This window comes from Triturus cristatus, chromosome 10, assembly GCF_964204655.1.
Source record: "Triturus cristatus chromosome 10, aTriCri1.1, whole genome shotgun sequence".
NCBI lineage: Eukaryota > Metazoa > Chordata > Amphibia > Caudata > Salamandridae > Triturus > Triturus cristatus.
In genome coordinates, this window is record NC_140593.1 from 1,053,791,935 (window position 1) to 1,053,811,339 (window position 19,405).

The following is a 19,405-nucleotide window of genomic DNA, read 5'->3' on the forward strand; positions in this document are numbered from 1 at the left end:
TCCTTACTCCTAACGAAGGTGTTCCATTCTGGGCAATGCAGCTTGTTAGCAAGGCCCGCTACATTCCATGATAATATTTTTAAAAGCGGGGGGTTGGTATCACCAGTGGGTTCATCTGGATCTGTGGTGTTGCCCAGCTCAAGTATTGGAAGAGTATTCTTTACAGAGTCAGGAGCTATGGGGATCACCACCTCAACTGGGGTAATATCTAAATATGGAGGATTATGGTCTACCAGGGTCCTAGCCTCGACCTTCGAAGGGATACATTCCTTTGTTAGAGGAGGTGTGACACATTCCTCTTCACTACTTGTCCGGGTCAGTCAATCCACCCATTCTAAACTCCCAAATCTGTTCTGCGTGGGGAAGTAGTCAAAGTGTGGTGGGTCAGTCGTGTACGGGATACTCTTTTTCCCAAAGCTCCGCCTTCTACCTCTATTACATACAAGTTCCCAATCAGCCTCACCCTGCCCTTGTGCTAGAGGTGGGTAGAAGAAAGATAACGGTAGAGCTTGGATTGTGGTTCCCCTGTCACGATACGGCCAATTACATATATGGGAGACTGTTCTAGGATCCCTAAAATTGACCAAGACACAATCTCCCTGTATTGATTTCTTTAGGCCACCCAACCATTGAACTCTTCTTACCATCAAAACCTGGCTACTTAATCCAGCAGGGAGTGGTCTGTTGATGGTAAGCCAGTTGATGACCTTATTTTTGAGCGATTCAACAGACTCTTGGGTTGGTTCTTTTAAGGCAGGGATACCTGCTAGAATTACAGTGTATGGACTAGCCTCGGGAGGTAGGTTAATGGTCATTAATTCCCCACTAGAACTTTTATTCCGGCCCTTGAAGCCGCCTACAGGCGAGTTTCTTTTTGGGGTTCTATTTTGTGCTAAATCAGTAACTGGTAATTTGGGTGGAAGCGGCAGGGTGTTGGGTTTAGGGGGAATGGTGGCAAGATTCAAATTAGAGGCTGAGGGGGGTAACTTGTTTGACGTGCCGCCCGACACAGTGACTGGAGGAATAGCGTCTTTTACGCGAACAGTTGCTAATTTGGTTAATTCGCTAGCAACGCGATTTAGGGAAGTTTCAATTTTCCCCAAACGTGCTACCAATGGGCTAAGAAGACGCCTCATCAAATTGTGAATGTCTAAAAGTGTAATATCCTCCTCCCCCAAGATTGGACTAGTGTTATCTACTTTATTCGATAGGAGATTAGGAGACATAGTCCCCTCAGTTTGTAGTATTGTTTGGGGTTTGTTAATGGACTCAGGTTTCTCGGTCTGTGGGGCGTTTGGTAGTTTAGCGTTTTTGCGTTTGTTCCCCCGAGACGCCTGGGGCTTCTTACTATACTTGGGAATGGCTCCTTCCCTCGTCCCTGCACCTTTGTGATCAGGAAACGTAGCCCCTACAGTGTTCAGGCTGGTCTTAGAATGTAAAGGCTTAGATTGGGGAAGGGGGAGAGATAGAATACTAAGGTCAGCCTGTGATAAAATAGAACAATCAGAATTGGGAGTACCAAGTAGGAGGGGTGATGGCAATCTAGCCAAATCTGTCGTTTCCTCTAAACCCTTACTCCTGTCCATTTGTTGACTGACATCAAGTCTCTGGGTCGGGGATGTTGCGGCAGCTAGAGGACCCAACGAGGATCTCCTTACCCATTCGATTTCTTGGGAGATGCGTCGTTCTAGCGTGGTAATGTCCTCGATTGATAGTGTTCCAGCTTTGGCGAAGTACGCGTCCAAGGTGCATTGGGAATTCCCAGCAGCGCCCTGAGTCTTGCTTCGTGTCTCCCTCATGGCCATAGTAACAAAGCAGGCCACAAACAGACAACAGGGGGCACAAAAGGGCGTAATGTAAGAGTGACTGCCCGAGACCGATCTCGACCGTCCTCGAACGGCCTCAAACGGCCCGCTCTTTGCCCGGTCTTCGCCCCGGGCTACGTCCCGCGCGCGTACCGCTAGCGCGTAGGGACAGGGAAGATATTAGAAGATTAGAGTGCGTGGAGGAGGCGGGGCCGGGAAGAGGAATCAGGTGTGCAGGAGGAGTTGGCAGTATGCACCCTGGTCCTCGCAGTCCCGTGCGGTCAGCCTCCCCAGTAGGTCCCTCAGGTATCAGCAAAGCGTCCTCACCAGTCGGGCCAGAGCGACCCCAAAAGCGTCCCCACGCTTGTCAGCGGCAGAAGTGAGCAAGCAGCCCACGAGCGGCGCCCGCGAAGCGGGGGCCGCGAGAAGTTGAGTCGGTCCGCAGCGTCCTCGGGAAGTAAGTAGCAACAAACTCTATGGTGACCCAGCACTTTATGGGAAAGCGGGGAATCAATCAGTGGAGGCGGGGCCGGGAAGAGGAATCAGGTGTGCAGGAGGAGTTGGCAGTATGCACCCTGGTCCTCCCAGTCCCGTGCGGTCAGCCTCCCCAGTAGGTCCCTCAGGTATCAGCAAAGCGTCCTCACCAGTCGGGCCAGAGCGACCCCAAAAGCGTCCCCACGCTTGTCAGCGGCAGAAGTGAGCAAGCAGCCCACGAGCGGCGCCCGCGAAGCGGGGGCCGCAAGAAGTTGAGTCGGTCCGCAGCGTCCTCGGGAAGTAAGTAGCAACGAACTCTATGGTGTCCCAGCACTTTATGGGAAAGCGGGGAATCAATCAGTGGAGGCGGGGCCGGGAAGAGGAATCAGGTGTGCAGGAGGAGTTGGCAGTATGCACCCTGGTCCTCGCAGTCCCGTGCGGTCAGCCTCCCCAGTAGGTCCCTCAGGTATCAGCAAAGCGTCCTCACCAGTCGGGCCAGAGCGACCCCAAAAGCGTCCCCACGCTTGTCAGCGGCAGAAGTGAGCAAGCAGGCCACGAGCGGCGCCCGCGAAGCGGGGGCCGCGAGAAGTTGAGTCGGTCCGCAGCGTCCTCGGGAAGTAAGTAGCAACGAACTCTATGGTGTCCCAGCACTTTATGGGAAAGCGGGGAATCAATCAGTGGAGGCGGGGCCGGGAAGAGGAATCAGGTGTGCAGGAGGAGTTGGCAGTATGCACCCTGGTCCTCGCAGTCCCGTGCGGTCAGCCTCCCCAGTAGGTCCCTCAGGTATCAGCAAAGCGTCCTCACCAGTCGGGCCAGAGCGACCCCAAAAGCGTCCCCACGCTTGTCAGCGGCAGAAGTGAGCAAGCAGCCCACGAGCGGCGCCCGCGAAGCGGGGGCCGCGAGAAGTTGAGTCGGTCCGCAGCGTCCTCGGGAAGTAAGTAGCCTGTTGTGTATATTTTTGTTCACTTTCTTTGTCGTCGACTTCCATGAAGTGACTACTAACTTAATAACACATGCAATTCAGTTTTCAAAATCTCTTCTGCTAATCAGAGTGAGTGAACAAATGATTTAGTTATTTATTTTTCATTTTGTATATAGCATAGACAAGACCTATTGGTCAGAGTGCTTTATGTAAGAATATTACAGTCTGCATATAAACTGGTTAAAGTACAACAACATTTTACTAACAGTTTACATCAGAGCAAGTTGATGTAATTTCTGACCTCGTTCAAGTCTGAAATGAATGAATCTCTCCTTAAGTGGCAAAAGACTCTGATGGGACATAATCCAGTTTGGATTACAGACATGCCTTGATGTTACCTTTTTTATGTGTGTGTTTAACCAACAGTTACACATACAATACATCTATACCAGGGTTACATTACAGAATGTTAAGATGCTCTTCGTACTGAAAGATGTTCCCTTTACATGCCCTGGTTCAGGAGATTGGAAGACATTCACGGTTGCAATAACCTTGGATGACATTCAAAGCAAGTCCTTGTAGTGTCCTGGCAGTGAGAAGGGAGGAAGGCATCTGCGGGGAAGATGCATGTTGGTAAACCCAACGTGCTCTTGAATTACATTTCGTTACTATTAGTACAACTAGTACAACTTAGTAGGTTAGTGAAAACACACCTTATATAAAACAAAACACCTTAATTTAGCAGAAGGCTATTGCATAGGTGTTATGTGTTTCATCACTACTTTCACTCCAGATCCTCAATTGAGGAGGGTCAAATATATTATTCCCAACTTTAAATTGAGTGAAACCCGAGGAGTTCAAATTTACTGAACTTCTATATGACAGTAAAATCACAAAATATACAATAACATATTCTAAAATACCCAAATCCTAAAAAAACAATCATTACAATCAATATAACCTGTTATGCATATAAGCAAACATAAACATTTTAAATTCTATAAGTGTAAAAAAGGAACCATGCAATAAAAAGTTACAATTTAACCCTATAAATGAAAAAATAAAAATAACAACAATCTAAATACTCCCCACACTATCCACAAATAAACCTTCTAACCCATAAAGCATTGAAAAAATAAATGTTCCTGAAAGCATATGGAAATATTTAAAAAACATATAGTAACATTAAATTTGTAACATAAATTTAAACAATCACTATCATCACATTCCTCCAATAAACACCATATTCCATAAAAACATTTGAAGAAAAAATCACCCCAAAATATATGAACACTCACATTAAACAATAATTACATATAACACCTTTATTTTATACAAATATAATAATTATTTTATGGAACTAATCTTTTTATTGATGTATTTGTTAACACATACTCATGCCTACAAGTGAAGGCTGGTGACAAAGAACAAAGTCACACCCAGTTGGTTCCTTTTAGGTCAACCCACTTAGAACTCTAATAACTCCTCCTCTTCCCCATCTTGCACCTGCATCCGTAGGATTCAGTAGGCTATCCTCTTTGTCGCTTGTCTCCATTCTCTATTCTCCAGACTAGCTGTGCTTCTAGTGACAAGTCTGTTATATTCCTCAGTATTTAATTCTCAAACCAGCATCTCTCTTGGAAGGATTTTCAATACCCTGAGCTATCAAAGGGTTGTCAATTCCCTCATATTGGTTCTTAGGGAGGACTTCTCAGGAATTTTTTACATCCCTAGATTGTTCCATAATTCATATTTCCATTTTATGATATTTGGAGTGTATTCCATCCTCCAAACTATAAGTAGAGCCTCTTCACCTTGCCTATTGTTAATAACATCAATTTGCCTACTAGGAGGTCACAGGAGATTTGGCCAGAAACCAGGGTATGGATGTCCCAAACATGATGTCTACCAGGCCAGACTCTTCTGTTCTCCTGTCATTGTCCTAATTTATGGCAATTCCAGAGTAAGTAAAGCAGAGTACCTGTTCCTCTGCAACACCACCCACACTCGTTCAACCTGTGGGGATCCCACATGTGTGGCTTAGCAGAGGAATAATACCAACACATCTTTCTCTTTGTCATTGTTTCCCTTATTGCCATGTATCTCGCTCTATATGTGCTCTTTTGTGGCTTACTCCCCATTCCTTGCATGAGACTGTCTAACCCAAATCATTCTCCAATCTTTGTTTACCTCTTATTCTCTCATTTTCCTCCAATGCATCTGTGATTTATTAATTTCTGAGATATGTCTTGCTTCACCCCTAAGTAACCTGCCATTGCTTGAAAGCGGTGAGCACTCTACTGACCATTGGTCTAATGTAGGCTTTCATGACCCAGAACCTGACCTGCTGGTAGTGGAAGCATTCTGACTTCCTTCTCTTCTTAAAGCACCCTCCTGTTGATCAGTAATGTAAATTCTGGTTTGTTCAGGATGTGCAGGAAGGGAAATGTATTTACACCCATCTTTACTGCAACCCTGTTCCACACTGTCACCGTAATTCTGGTTGCTGTCGACGAGTAGCTCTGTGTCTTTTTACCAGCCATTCAACTCTCCTTAAACTGGCACCTGTTATTACTTGATCTATATTTCACCTTTCTTCACCATTCCACCAGAGAATCTTAACTGTGTTACCTGGCAATATCTCACTATAATAGGAAGCCACAAAACCCCTACTGTAGGAGGGTAAGAAATCAATTTCTTGTCTAATCCTCAGGGATTTTCCCTCCAAGAAAACTCATTTATGGTTTACTGAAATGTTGTCAGCACCATATGTGGGGCGGTATTTTGATTGTCTTAAAGAGGTATTGAACTCGGGGCACTGGTACTATTATGATTGCAGCTATTCTCCCACACCCCTCAGCAGGTGCAGAGCATGGTGTCCCTTCCTTTCTTGCCGGCAGCATCTGAGTATAGATTATGTGCACTATTAGTTCCACCAGAGGTCTGGTCACTGGTTTCACTGCCCATTGGAAGGGGTATCTTGCTTTGATTCAACTCACCTTGTCACTGGTGGAGTTGTGTAATGTTTGGGATTTGGATATGTTTATTTAATTCCCTAGACCTCGCCGTAGCATCACAGTTCCTCCATAAGGGTTGGGATTGAATGTGTTGGCTCTGTGACTGATGCGATGGCATTATCTGCATACATTGTGAGGATGCAGACCACATTTCATGTCTTGATCCTGTGATGTCTCTGTTTCTTCGCTAGTGCTTCTTTTACCAAAGCAAATACAAGTATTGAGTCTAGTTCTTTTCTGCATCATTGTCTGTGGGGAGGTACCCAGATTAAGTCTGGTTTACACTAACGGGTATGGGACCCACATTTCACCCACATTCTGAATATGTTACCTGTGCAAAATGCCTCAAGAGTTTGCTTAAGGAACCCCAGTTTAGCGAGTCAGACTCCTTTTTCACTTCAAGGGCAGATGTGAGGTGCTCTGCCAAGATCTTATATGATCTACATTGGCCACATATGTTTCGCATTCTCACCATAGGTTCTCACGCAGACAAAGGCGACTGATCAGGGTCATTCAAGTCAGGCAAAGCAGTCGCCAACTGAGCCATCAGTATTTCTGTGAGTATCTTAGCATCAATGGTCAGAGAGAAGTCAATCTACATGAGATGCAACTCACTGAGGTTTTACCTGCTTTAGGAATTACATAGATCTGGACCCTCAGCACGGTGCTCATCAGATCCCTGGGTCTGAGAAGGTGTTATACAGGCTTGTGCATAGCGTTGTACGAGATGACCACTTCTATGTTAATAGACTGGTTACGTGGCTTTGCTTGTACAGCTTGAAGTGCAGGAGTTTGTGTCTTTTAAGTTTCTCTGAATAAGGGACATGAAGACCTCCTGCTGTCTATAGAGATCCTGAGAGTAAGTAGCGAACCCTTGTCGTGTTCTATGTCAGAGTCTCTTAACGTGGTCCCCACCTGACCTTATATCATGGTTATGTTTTCTCTGGTTATGTTTGCACATAGTTGCACGCTACTAGCTTTCCAGCTTTGCTCTCCCTGTTTGTAGTATTTTTGCTTGGTCCTAAGTAAGGCATATTCACTTTTATCAGTGTCTAGCATATTTACTTGCTCACTCAGTGCAGTGAGTCTTCTTTAGATTTTAAATGAGCCAATCTTCTTGTGTTTTATTTCTAGTTGCATTAATTGGGTTTTACATTTGCTTTTCTTTTCTTCCTTTTTTTTTTTACTAGTAATTGCAATACAATTCCACTTACGGATGACTGTTAGGGCATCACATACCCAGTTATTACTCACAACTTCAGTGTTATTCTCAGTCATTTAGTGTGTAATGCACTCCAATATGCTGCCCTTCATGTCATAGTTATGTAATAGCTCATCCATGAGTCTCCAGAAACTCTTCTCTTTGGAGCCCAGTAGCAGCACACTCATTATATAGTATTCATTTTAAAAAGTGTCCATTAACATTTAACTCAATTTTTTTAAACATTTTATAAAAACCCGACCCATCCAATCCCCTTATAAATCCCATAACCCATAAAAAACTGTTGAAAATATACCACAAATTATATGAACCCCAACATTTAAAAAAATGCACAAAATCTAATTAGTTAAAAGATTAAAAATCATTTGAAAAATAAAATAAAAACACACCTCAAGTAGAATTTACAAATTGTAAATATGAAATATTACTACCTTACAAATAATACAGAAAAGAATATCTAAAATTACTACCAAAAAAAAGAAATTCAAAATAAGAATCAACACCTCATTAGAACTTAAAATATCATACTAAACATGCACATTACAATTGTATTCCAAACCTCAATAGTTAATCATATTTTTAACAACAATATTATTGTGAAACTGAGAAACGTGATTTATCCTCAACATTATCTCCAACAATATTTTTGCTGTCACAATATTGAAGTGAAATTAGATTAAGGTCCCAAAATGAGGGAACCTTACCATCGCTGGTGCTTACATTGTTTACATGATTTGTTCTTCACATTTGTATGATCTACAGAGCCTCTGGTGTATGCCAAACATTTCAGGGAACAGGATGATCATTGGTGTAAGAAACTCTTTGGTTAAATAGATAGTAAGGTACCATGCCAGACCTACAACAAAAATATGGGTGACATTCATTATTCTAAATGATGTTGACAGGGTTAAGAACATTGAAGATAGGGAAGTTGTTGCAGCATAAAGAATATTGAAGTTGTCCATTGGTCTTAATGGAAGGACGTGGGCTGGGTAGTCTTAATTCAGTGTGGTGGAAGAGGGTGTTTGGCCTCGTCGTGGTTAGATTGATGTTGTATGTGTGCCATATGCTTCTGTTCTTTATGTCCTTTCCTATACGACTTAGACTTTTCTGTTACATGAATATGCTTTGCTATCTGGTTATCAACTGCACTGATATTGTTATTATATACTGCTTTACTATAAAAACCAAAATCCAAAAACCTAACAATGTGTCACCCACCCACTCCCATTTCGATGGGATACATTTGATCTTGTTAAAAAGGGAATCTATGAAATCCTCAAATTGTAAGAATAAAATGTCATATTTGGAGGCACTTTATTGAATATTTTATTTGATGGAAAGATGATACGTGGGTGTCAAGGATTTACCCCTTTACTTCTGTCTCCCTACAGACTAACCACAATGGTCTTGTGGAACTGATCATTGGTGGATTTTTCTACTGTCTCGGGATGTTGTTCTTCAAGAGCGATGGGCGCATTCCCTTTGCTCATGCCATATGGCACCTCTTTGTGGCGTTTGGAGCAGGCATCCACTACTATGCCATCTGGAGGTACCTGTATCTGGAGCCTGACAGAGTCGCATCAGAAGTGAAAAAATCAATATAAGGCAGCACCTTACATTCTCACATCCATAAAACAAGATTGTAATTCTGAAGGAACTATCAGTGTTTGTTACTGGGGAAGGAGTTCTGATAAAGACCCCCATCTCCCTTTTCTTTTTGGGTGAGGCAAGACAAGAAATATTTATTTTTTATCTCTGAACAATAAGTCCCAGTGCCTGTTACCTGAAAAAGTGCCTCATATTTTTCTATTTGTTTTATTGGATTGCCTCTCTTTCAAACCTACTTTAAAGAGTGTTTTAAGACAAAGTTGATAACAAATAAAAACTTTGTGGGTGAAGGCTTTCTTGACGGCTCCACGTCCCAGAAGGAAACCTGTTTCAAGCAAGGGGCTATGGCACATTCCCTCCTTCCAGTTAACAGAAAATTAATTTTGGATCAATATGAATAGAATGGCATTTTTGATAGTTACAACATACCATCAATCTCAGGGACTGAAGTTTTGCCCACTTGTGGATTGGGAGAAATGGTGTCGGGAATAGTAGCGGGAACTAGTCGATACATGGGGGCCGAGTAGGAAAAAAGCTATGGTGCAACAAGCTAAAATTAGGTGGACTACTGGCTAATACCAATGAACGTTCATGTAGTGCTCAGTGCCTCAGGCGTGCAGTGTCGAAATTCTGCAAATAACACATATGACTAATACCTTTACTTAGATAGGTCTCAGTGGCATGCGTAGGCTACCTGAGATTTGAGGCTGTGCATTATACATTGGAATCCGACCTCATATAACCATATTTTACCACCTGAACCATGTAATTGGCTCATTTCAGCATTGACACATGAGTATGTACATGTCTTACCTCCAAGTCTCTGCTGTGAAGATTGTGACATCTGAAATGTGAAGAATAGCAGTAGTTATAAAAAATAGCTGGAAATGGAGACTGGGAATGTTTAGATTTTGCCTGCGGTCTTGCCCTTATTTCTCAGGTTCTCCTCCATTTTGTTATTAGATTTCACAATCCTTGCCTCTTTTGTCGAACTGTTAAGCATGTATGTGACACTCAGATGTGTGCATTAGTGTTATAATGGAGCATATTGGTACTTAAAGATCAGTGAAATGCATACAAAATAGTACCAGAGCCTTCTACTATGAGAATTTCCTATTTTAAATTAAGGTGACTGTGAGGGTTGGGCTAGCACCCTACCTGCCACTCAGACTGGATTCTCCTAGAGCCTGCTAGATTCCCACTTTAAGCCTCACGCTAAAGGCCACCAGCTGGCAAGGCCCTTGCTCCAAGGGCTGTCCACACGATCCCAGTCCTGACCTTATATAGAGGCTGGCATGGTGTGTTTAACAGTGTTCAAAGCAAAGGATCACTTTTAGAGCATCTCCTTCCGGAGTCACTAAGGAAAACTATCTGGTGGACTCTGCACAGATACACCCTGGTGGTAAACAGGAGATTAAATGTCCCTGCTTTCTTGAAAAAGAAATGTAAATGGAAAGTTCTTGAGTTTTTCGTGTCAGGCATGAGATGTTGAAGCAGTTCTGAGTGTTTGGTTCACATTACTATCCATGTGGGTACTCATAGATGTGCAGTTGGAATTGGAAAAGTTGTTCCTGTTCACAAATACGCCCCAGAATCCAAAATAAATAAAGATACCACCAAGGTATGTACAAACATCCGAAGCCAGACAACTGAGCGTCTTGAAAAAATTAGGGTTTCTGACAAAATCCCTCTACTTGGGGCTCCAAAATCCTTCAATTAAAATTGTAACTTTATTTATGGATCGTGGCCAAAAGAATGGGCTGAGATTCTCTAAGAAGACATAGCAAGTATGAAAAAGTTGGGACTTTGAAATGAAATAGTTCATAAAGTATTTCGAGTCCCAAAAGATGAGGCGCGTATGTGGAGCAGAAACTTGACTTTAGATCCAGGGATCTGAAACTGCTGGTGGCCACCACAACATGTCTGCCAATGTACTAATTGCAGCTGCAAGACCTAAAATGGTTGCATCAAGGAGCAAAGTAGCACCGAGAACGTCCTCAGCACTAACTATAAGTTTCATTGACCATGCAGGCCTCCTTCACCCTGCTGCTTTGGCCATGGTAGTGTACGTGGAGAGACCCAACGTCAACAAGCCTTCACCCAACAAAAAACTTGAATACATTCCAGCACTTTGCTTAGTCTCTAAGCACTGGATTACAGTATTAACTGTACATATACATTCCTTTTCTACTTACTCCACTTTTGGGGCAGCTTTTTGTATATGTTCAGTGTTTCTTGAAGCTTGACTGATATGTGCGTGATCAAGTTGGCAAGTCATGGAGTCTGCCAGCCAGACATCCTGCCTGGAGCTAAGATACGGTGTATATTTTTAACTGATGTCTTCAGCGGATTATTGTGTATCTACATCCAGCTGTGAGGAGGACAAGGCGTGAGAGCTGCACTGCACATGTTTGACTTTGCACATTACCATTATGATTGACGCCCTGGAGAAGGCCCACCTGATTTGTTGATGACACTGGCATTATGACACTCTATTGGGAGTTTGGATTCATGTAAGATTGTTTATTTATTGTGTTCCTTTTCTCTTTAGAGCCTGTCTCTTGGGCCTTAGGGGAAATGCCTGACCTGACAGCTCAGTTTTGTTTGTGAATTTGTGTGCATACACAGAGTGTTTCATATTTGGCCAGTCTAGCAAATGTTTGAAGAATTTCCAAGGGAAAGGTGGCCTGCCCTAGATGTTCCATGTCAGTATGATTATCAGACTACTTTTAGCCTTAAATTTGACCCATGTTTTGTAACTGGATAGATGTTGATTTCTGAAGAAAGCACCAAATCCAAGAAAAATTGACTGGTGGGATTTCTTCCACGTTCAGCATATCCAAGGAATTTTCCCCTGGAAATCTGATGATTTTAGATTAACACCCTACTCTTAATCAAGCTATCAATCTAATTTTTCAGGAACCCAAATGGAGATGGAATAGTCGATATCTTCTCCTAGAAGCCCTGCAAAGTCAATAGAGGGGCATGGGTCTCAAATCTTAATGCTGCGCATACATATACCTGCACTGCAGAGCCTTGTGGGCAGTAAACACTATTTACAGCGATTGAAAGAGAAATCCATGAACCACAACTGCACAGACTCCTCCAGAAGGATATGTGCTCTAGTATTAACATTGCAAAACTGATGTATCCAGCCTAGGGATGGATAACAACATCTTTTGAGATATGGAAATGGTGTTTCTGTTGCAATGTGGTGTTCCTCAGGGCACCTTGCGGCATTTGGTCTCACTACCACCCAAGTAGTTCATAAGCTGGTGGAGCAGTGCCAAGGCAGATGAAAGCCTAAAAGGTCAGCCGTGATTTGGAGGCATAATAATGAAACTTGGGGTATTAACACTTTGTAAATGTGGTAGTATTGCTTCGCAGAGCAGAACAACACATGGCTCTTGCTCCCACATTACTTGGTGTTAATACTGCTGATCACAGAGGTTATCTGCTAGTAATGCTCCATAGGGGATTAAGTCATGCTATTGAATTATCTGACATTTACTCCCATCCTGGGAGTTACAAACATTTCTGCAGTTGTAATACCAGGGCTTCTCCTGGTATTGGAGTATGCTTCTCATTTATTAACAGCAGTATCTTCAGCAGGCTTTTGTTCCTGGAGCTGACTTGCTTGCACTACTGTCTGAATGTTTCTACTATTGTTCCCCAGTTCTCCTGACATCATCTGAATATTGCTGAAATGGCTTTCACCAATGTTAATACCGACTCAACCATTTCTGTAATATTTTACAAAAACTTTCTACATCAGGGCCTGAAGGCTGCTAGTTTGGCAGAAACAGAATATTCACAAGTAATTTCCCATCTCTATTGGTATAGTGCTAAATCTTCACAAGTTCTATCTGTGGTCATGTATTACTGCATGTATTTAAAACAACACCAAAACGAGGGTCATAGTATCAATCCTGAGATGATGAGAGGCAGGTGGAGAAGGATAAATAACAAGAGAGAGGAATTTGGAGAGAAGTGAAGTGCAGGAGCTCAGCATTTTTCTTAGGCACCAGTGTAACTCAATTCTGGAATTGGCAAATACTAAGACAAGAGTACTCTTGATTCCCTCCTCGGAATCCTTTTTTTTCACCCCCCTCCACTTCCTGTCCCTTTACCTCACTCTTGCAGATTATATTCCATCCCTGCTGTCTCCCATTGTCATTGTTTTACAATGCTTCCCTTTCGCCTCATGTCTCCCTTTTCAGCATTTATCTATTTTGCTCAAAGTCTATTGATTAAAATCAATTGTGGTCTCCAAAAATGAGTGTCAGTGCCCACCCTCTGCAGCTACTGGATAAATTAAGGACTGGGGCTATGGAATGGTGGAGGGAAGTACTGAGGTTGTGGTGGTAGGAAGGGAGAGCCAAAGAGAGAGGATAAAAAAAGGAGAGCTAAAAAGAGAAATAGAGAGGTAAGACAAGTAATGGGAGGTAATGGGAGATGAAACCTAGAAGAAGACTAGAGAGAGCTCACAAGTGGAGTCAAAGAGTTCATACGTTAAGGATCAATAGCTATAAACGATAGATCACTAAATACTATAACTCACTAGCTAAATCAATGGATATATGACTTCATGGTATTCATGTTGAGTTCTGAATGAACATCTATTTGGGTGGTATCACAATTACCGCACTAATAAAGTGCACCGCGAATCAATATGAAGATAACTGACCACACAATATAAGACTGACCCTGGTTACAGAAGCCCCCTAGACCCAAGTAATCCAGCAACACTGAAGGCATTTGAGCTTCTCACCTGCCACTTTTGCTTTCACCAACCTAAAGAGCCATGTCCAATCTGATCTACACACATGACTTCAGCAAGGAAATCTCAGATCTCATAACTCCAACCACATTCAAAACAACTATCCACATTTCATAGAGACTTCAACTTCTACGTATATTCTACATTCAAGCACCAAGAAACTGAAAGACTCCAATAACACATGCCTCAAGCAGTGCTTAATTTGTCCCGTTTTTTTCTGGTGCTCAGCACACACTCTTATTTGTAAACAACAGCACCTACTAATGAGAAACTACAACATTGTGTTGCTGCATGTATAATATGTAAGAAAAGTTCACCAGTGGAGCATTTAACTGTTTAATTTATCTCCAGAAAATTCTAAAGCCGGTCTTAAACATAAACTTTGAAGTGACATGTGGGTTGCAAAAAACTGCAGTGGGTCCATGAGAAATGCAATGGGCCTTCACACTTAATTTTTTGAAAACCAAGCACTGGCTTCAAGACCTTTGTTAACAAACATCACACATCACTGAACTCATCCCTTCCAAAAACAATATCCTTGACCCCATTACTACAGCCTCTCCCCCAATTGACCTCCTGCAGCAATGTAGCGCTGCTCTTGATTGTACTGGGGATGGAAGTGGAGTCATTTTGTTGATCCTTCAAAAAACAAACATTAGTCGTGTGCTTCTGGGGTCATGTGCCATCCTAACTCACTCAGACAAAATGAGACTTGAAACATTAATAACTGTCTAGGTCTACCCATTTCAATGTTTGTTACAAATACTTTACACCACCCACTGCTTACTTTGTGGGATTTCTCTACCTGTAACATGTAGGAGCCATGGCTGTTGCTTTTACCATACATGCACTATATAGATTTCAAACTTAAGCAGCCAGGTTGGGTAAGGGAACTGATAAAATCCTGGTATGAAGATTACACCACTATTGTGTGAAATGCTGGACTTTGAATTCTGGTGCAATGTTATGTTCTTAACACATCCTTGTGAATTCTAGTTCAAGGATAATCCTCATTATTCTCGTTTAACAAAAAGACCATACTGGTGGTCCGGGCTGGAAGACAAGCGCACTGTGTAGCCAGAGAGTTTTATGAAATGTGGTTAATAGTGTAGATATCAAAAGTTCATAAGGAGTTTGGTTTTTTAATATTTAATTTAATAAGGAAGCATAAAGAAAAACATTCGGTTTTACAGTCCACAATGTAAAAAATATTGTATATAAAAAAATACAGCTTGCAGTTATGAGCATAACCAATGTTAAGCCATAAAAATATTTCTCAGAACATAAACACTCAAAGTAAAGTTCACAGGTGATCCACCTTTTCTATACATTTAACTTCCCACAACAGCCAAAACTGCACAAATACAACGATGGAAACCATAAAAGGATTACCTATTTGGACTTTATTTGGAGATATAGTAGTAGTGAATATTCTGGATTAATATTTTGTAGGTCTATATAGAAAATTCCATAATGCTGTAAAACACTATATCAATCCATTTCCTATACAGTATTGTCTGGTCGGGGCTGCCTTCGCGTGTGATAAATGAAAGGCTAAAGAATAATAGTGCCTGGGTTTTTTAAATGGTATACCTCGTGAATATCGAACCTATAGTATCAGTGGGACAGAATATCGATGACAAGATATTGAAAAGAAATTGATAAGTAAGTCTAGATTTTCTCTACCTAACCCCACATTTACGTACCTACACGGTACATATATCTTCAAGATACATAGATGTGGAGTTAGAATTACTGAATCTATACTTCTTTATATGCACTTACGTTCGATATTTTGTTCCACAATATTCTGTCCTCGATATTCTTATACCACGATATTGTTGTTGTCGATATTCAGTAACACAATCTTCAAAACACCTTAACATCAACTGCAGGTAAGAACATTTTATGCATCATTTCACTTGTCAGGACCCAATTGGTTCCCATAGGGGTGCGGTATTTAACCCATACAGTGGGGTCTGGTGTTTACGTAGTGCAACAGGTACCTCCAATTCTGAGATTTCTGCTTGAAAATTGGTAATTTGGTCCATTCCAGATTAAATCCTGGTTAAATGGAGATTTTCCTTCCATGTTTTTCCCTCTGTAAACTGAGACAGGTCTGACTCTCTAAAATGCAATGGGGGGAAATGTAGGTGGGCACAGTCATCTAATAACTCTTAGTTCCAGCCCCCATGCAAACGTAGAAAACATAAACAGCAAAGTTGAAAGAGCAAATGAGGTGTGACTGCAACTTTGATATTGGGTTTCAATTGTTCCTTTCGATTATATACCCAGTGGTGTAACAAAACTTGAGGGGTCCCCCCTGAAAAGTACATGCAGGGTGCCCCCGAATCGCCCTATCAAGTTCGGAGCTCTAAGGCCTGGAACCTGCCAGTGCCGGGGGTGGGGGGGGGGGGGGGACAGTCCGGGGGCCCACTGCGCCACAGGGGCTTCTGTTACGCCATTGTATATGCCCCCTTGTCATTGCTTAGCGTTTCATGGTTTTGCAAGAAAACATGTAGAAGCTCGACTTCCGCCAGTGTGCAGAAGAAGTTTAGCTGAAATTCAAGTATTAGTGTAGCTGAATACTTTTTACCTTTAAATAGTCCACGCCAATTCGTTGAAGCCATGGTTTGTCAAATTCCTATTTAAATGATAAAATACTTAGGCTCACAAATCAGCAGTTACACAATGAAATCAACGTGTTGCTTGTTAAAACGTTATCAAGCTCTAGTTTAATGAATAATATTGGGAGTTGTGTTGATGAAAATAAGAAAAGAAAACGAAACGCTGGAGCACAAATGCATGCATGTGTTTTTCTATTGCTGATAAATTCTTTTGTCAGCTGTAAAACTGTATTTAAAAAAAACTATTTATCAGTTTAATCAACTTAGGGTGACTTCTTAGGGCTTCATAACAAGATTGGTGCAAGTGTAAATAAATGGAGAGCCATTAAACTGTGCATAAACCTGGGTTTCCTAGTGGTTTTTCCTCCACATAACACCCGGAGGAAATAAGTGTGGGGTCCCTTGGGGTATGGCCCTGATTCCCACACTTTTCAAGATTTACATGACCCTGTTGGCATTCCTAATTGAATCTTTCGGTATCCGAGTGGTCTCTTATGCAGATGACACCCAGCTTCTGCTGACTTATGACAACAATGCGGCAGAAGCCAAGGAAACATTTGCTGCTTGCATTGTACCACTGATGGGATAGCCTAAAGCCAGCGGCCTACAATGTAAGCCTGAGAAGAGGTTCTGTTGTTGGGTGCCAACCCCTTTCCCAGATGGTCAGGGGCCTGGTCGAGAAGTTGCATCCTACACGCTTCTCCCACAGAGATGGCTAAGAACTAAGCACCTCAATACACTTCTATCTTTTAAATTTCAGACTTCAGCAGTGGTCCGGGTGCTGATCCCTTTCATATTGGACTACGCCAACATCCCGTACCTGGGGATCTCGGAATATCTAATACAGCTGCTGCAATCTGTGCAGAACACAGTAATTTGCCTTTGGTTTAAACTTCCAAAACATGCTTCAGTGTCCCACTACCATAACCAATTGCATTGGCTACCGGGGAAAAAAAAGGATCATTTTTAAATCCTCAACTTTTGCGCACCCAGCCTGCTACAAGGCTGGCCCTAAATAGCTGTCCAACAGGCTATATAAATACCGCCCTAGAAGAACCTTACAATCGCAGTCTGCATGGCTGTTGGTTATTTCTCACACGAAGCGGAAGACGTTGGGTGGATCCATCTGCTAGCTTTTGGCAGCTAAGCACTGGAACAAGCTCCCCTCCAACTCAGATGTACCCCAACTCAGATGTATTCCAGATAAAAATGTGTTTCGGAAGCAACTGAAAACATATTTATTTAAACTGTGGGTCAGATGATGTTCTCTTCTGGTCATTTGCCTTAGCAACGGGACACTCTCGGAGTAGCTGTGCGCTTTAGAAACTCATTCATTCATTCATTCAAATATGTACAGAACGTACAGCAGCAGATGGTGACGGGAACGCTATATGCAGAAACAGCACAATAACATGCAGTAGCTGTATTTCCCGAGGTGGGTTTTGCGCCTGACATCACTAATTAACTTGTAATGAGGCACTTATATGGTATGAGACCAAAAATAAAATATTCTAGCCAGCCAGAATAAGAGGATTTACATAGGGTGCTCTGCTCTCTCACACAGAAAAATGTTTACTAGCGCTGATGGAAGCACTTTAAAGGCGTGATCAGGTTTTAGTCCTCTATAAATCCAGTGCTTAATTTGAGCCTGTAGTTTCTGGTGCTTAGCACCAGCACTTAATTGTCAACAACGGCACTTTTGACAGTGTACCACATGGTAACATTGTCTGTCTGTTTAGACTTGAGCACAATGGCAGATGTTTATTAATTCAATATACATGAAAAATTACTAATACCTGCCGCTCAAGTCATTCATTTAGCATTTGGGGCCAGGTTTAGTGGGATGGTTAATAGTTGTGTTGGTACTGTCATTGGCAGCGATGGCAGGGGCAATGGGTGGTGCAGGATGTAGTAGCCACCTGACAAGGGCCCTGGAACTTATTTTTTAACAAATGAAGGACTTTATCAGAATTTGGATTTAGATTTCGAAGTTTCACTTTCAATTTTGTTTGCTCGGGTCTTCTGAAGAGACACAGCACTTAAGATGTTTTGACCAGAACACAGCATGTACAATGCACAAAGGCATTATGGGTAAGAAGTCCTCACACTGGTTTGCATGTTTCATGCTGTTGCTCCCACAAAATGGCCCTCAAAACTGAACAAGTGAAGTGGTCTGATGGTTCTTGCATTTCGAGGTCCTGAACTTTGGCAGGGTGCAGGTAACTGCTGTTTCTAAAGTTCTGATTTGTAAAATTGTGTGTAATACTTCAGGCTTTTGGCCACAAACTTGATCAGTGGTGGTACTCTGTTCTGCAAGTGATGCACACTGTGTACTGTCTCATTCAAAACTAATATTTAGTAAACCTGACTGTGAATGTTTTGTGCACTGTAATTTTTTGTAAAGTAATGTTTCCTATTATATTTTAAACACTTATCAAGTTAGTGTTTTATATGACATTGTTGTACATTGAGCTATTTCCCATTGGTTTGTGATAACAATGCTAATGACTATGATGTTTCCTGTGGAGTAGAACGTCGATTAAAGATCCAGATACCTCACCTTGCCTGTCTTTGATGCACTTTGATTTTCTTGGTTCTGCTTTTTTGGTTGGATGAAAATACCAGGAATCTTTGAGCCGGACCAGACACGCCGCCGGCGCTGGACGAAAAGCTAGGATAATCTCTTGGGGAGTCTTAAAGACTCAGCCTGTCCTCACCCCATGCGAGCAGTTCATGCAGGGTGGCTGCAGCAGATTGCTGTGACAGAAATAAAGTTTCTCTCTCTCTATGACCACTTCCTTGCTGTTTTTTAAAACCACCAGTGCTGGAAAGTAGGGGAATTGTGACACGCCTGGTTCCGACAGCTATTTCTGGGCTGGATCTGGGATCCGACCGACCGAGGGAACTATGCTGAATTTGTTCTGGTATCTTCCGACACCGGGACATG

General features: G+C 42.3%; 1 protein-coding gene across 1 annotated transcript in view; it reads left to right on the plus strand.

The window, feature by feature from the left end:
- Positions 1–19,017, plus strand: part of MMD2 (monocyte to macrophage differentiation associated 2) — a 290,907-nt gene extending 271,890 nt beyond the window's left edge. Inside the window, exon 7 of the mRNA XM_085629182.1 lies at positions 8,835–19,017. Within this exon, the coding sequence (XP_085485308.1) occupies positions 8,835–9,047 (213 nt within the window). The 3' untranslated portion in view covers positions 9,048–19,017. The remainder of the gene's footprint in view (positions 1–8,834) is intronic.
- The last annotated feature ends 388 nt before the right edge of the window (positions 19,018–19,405 follow it).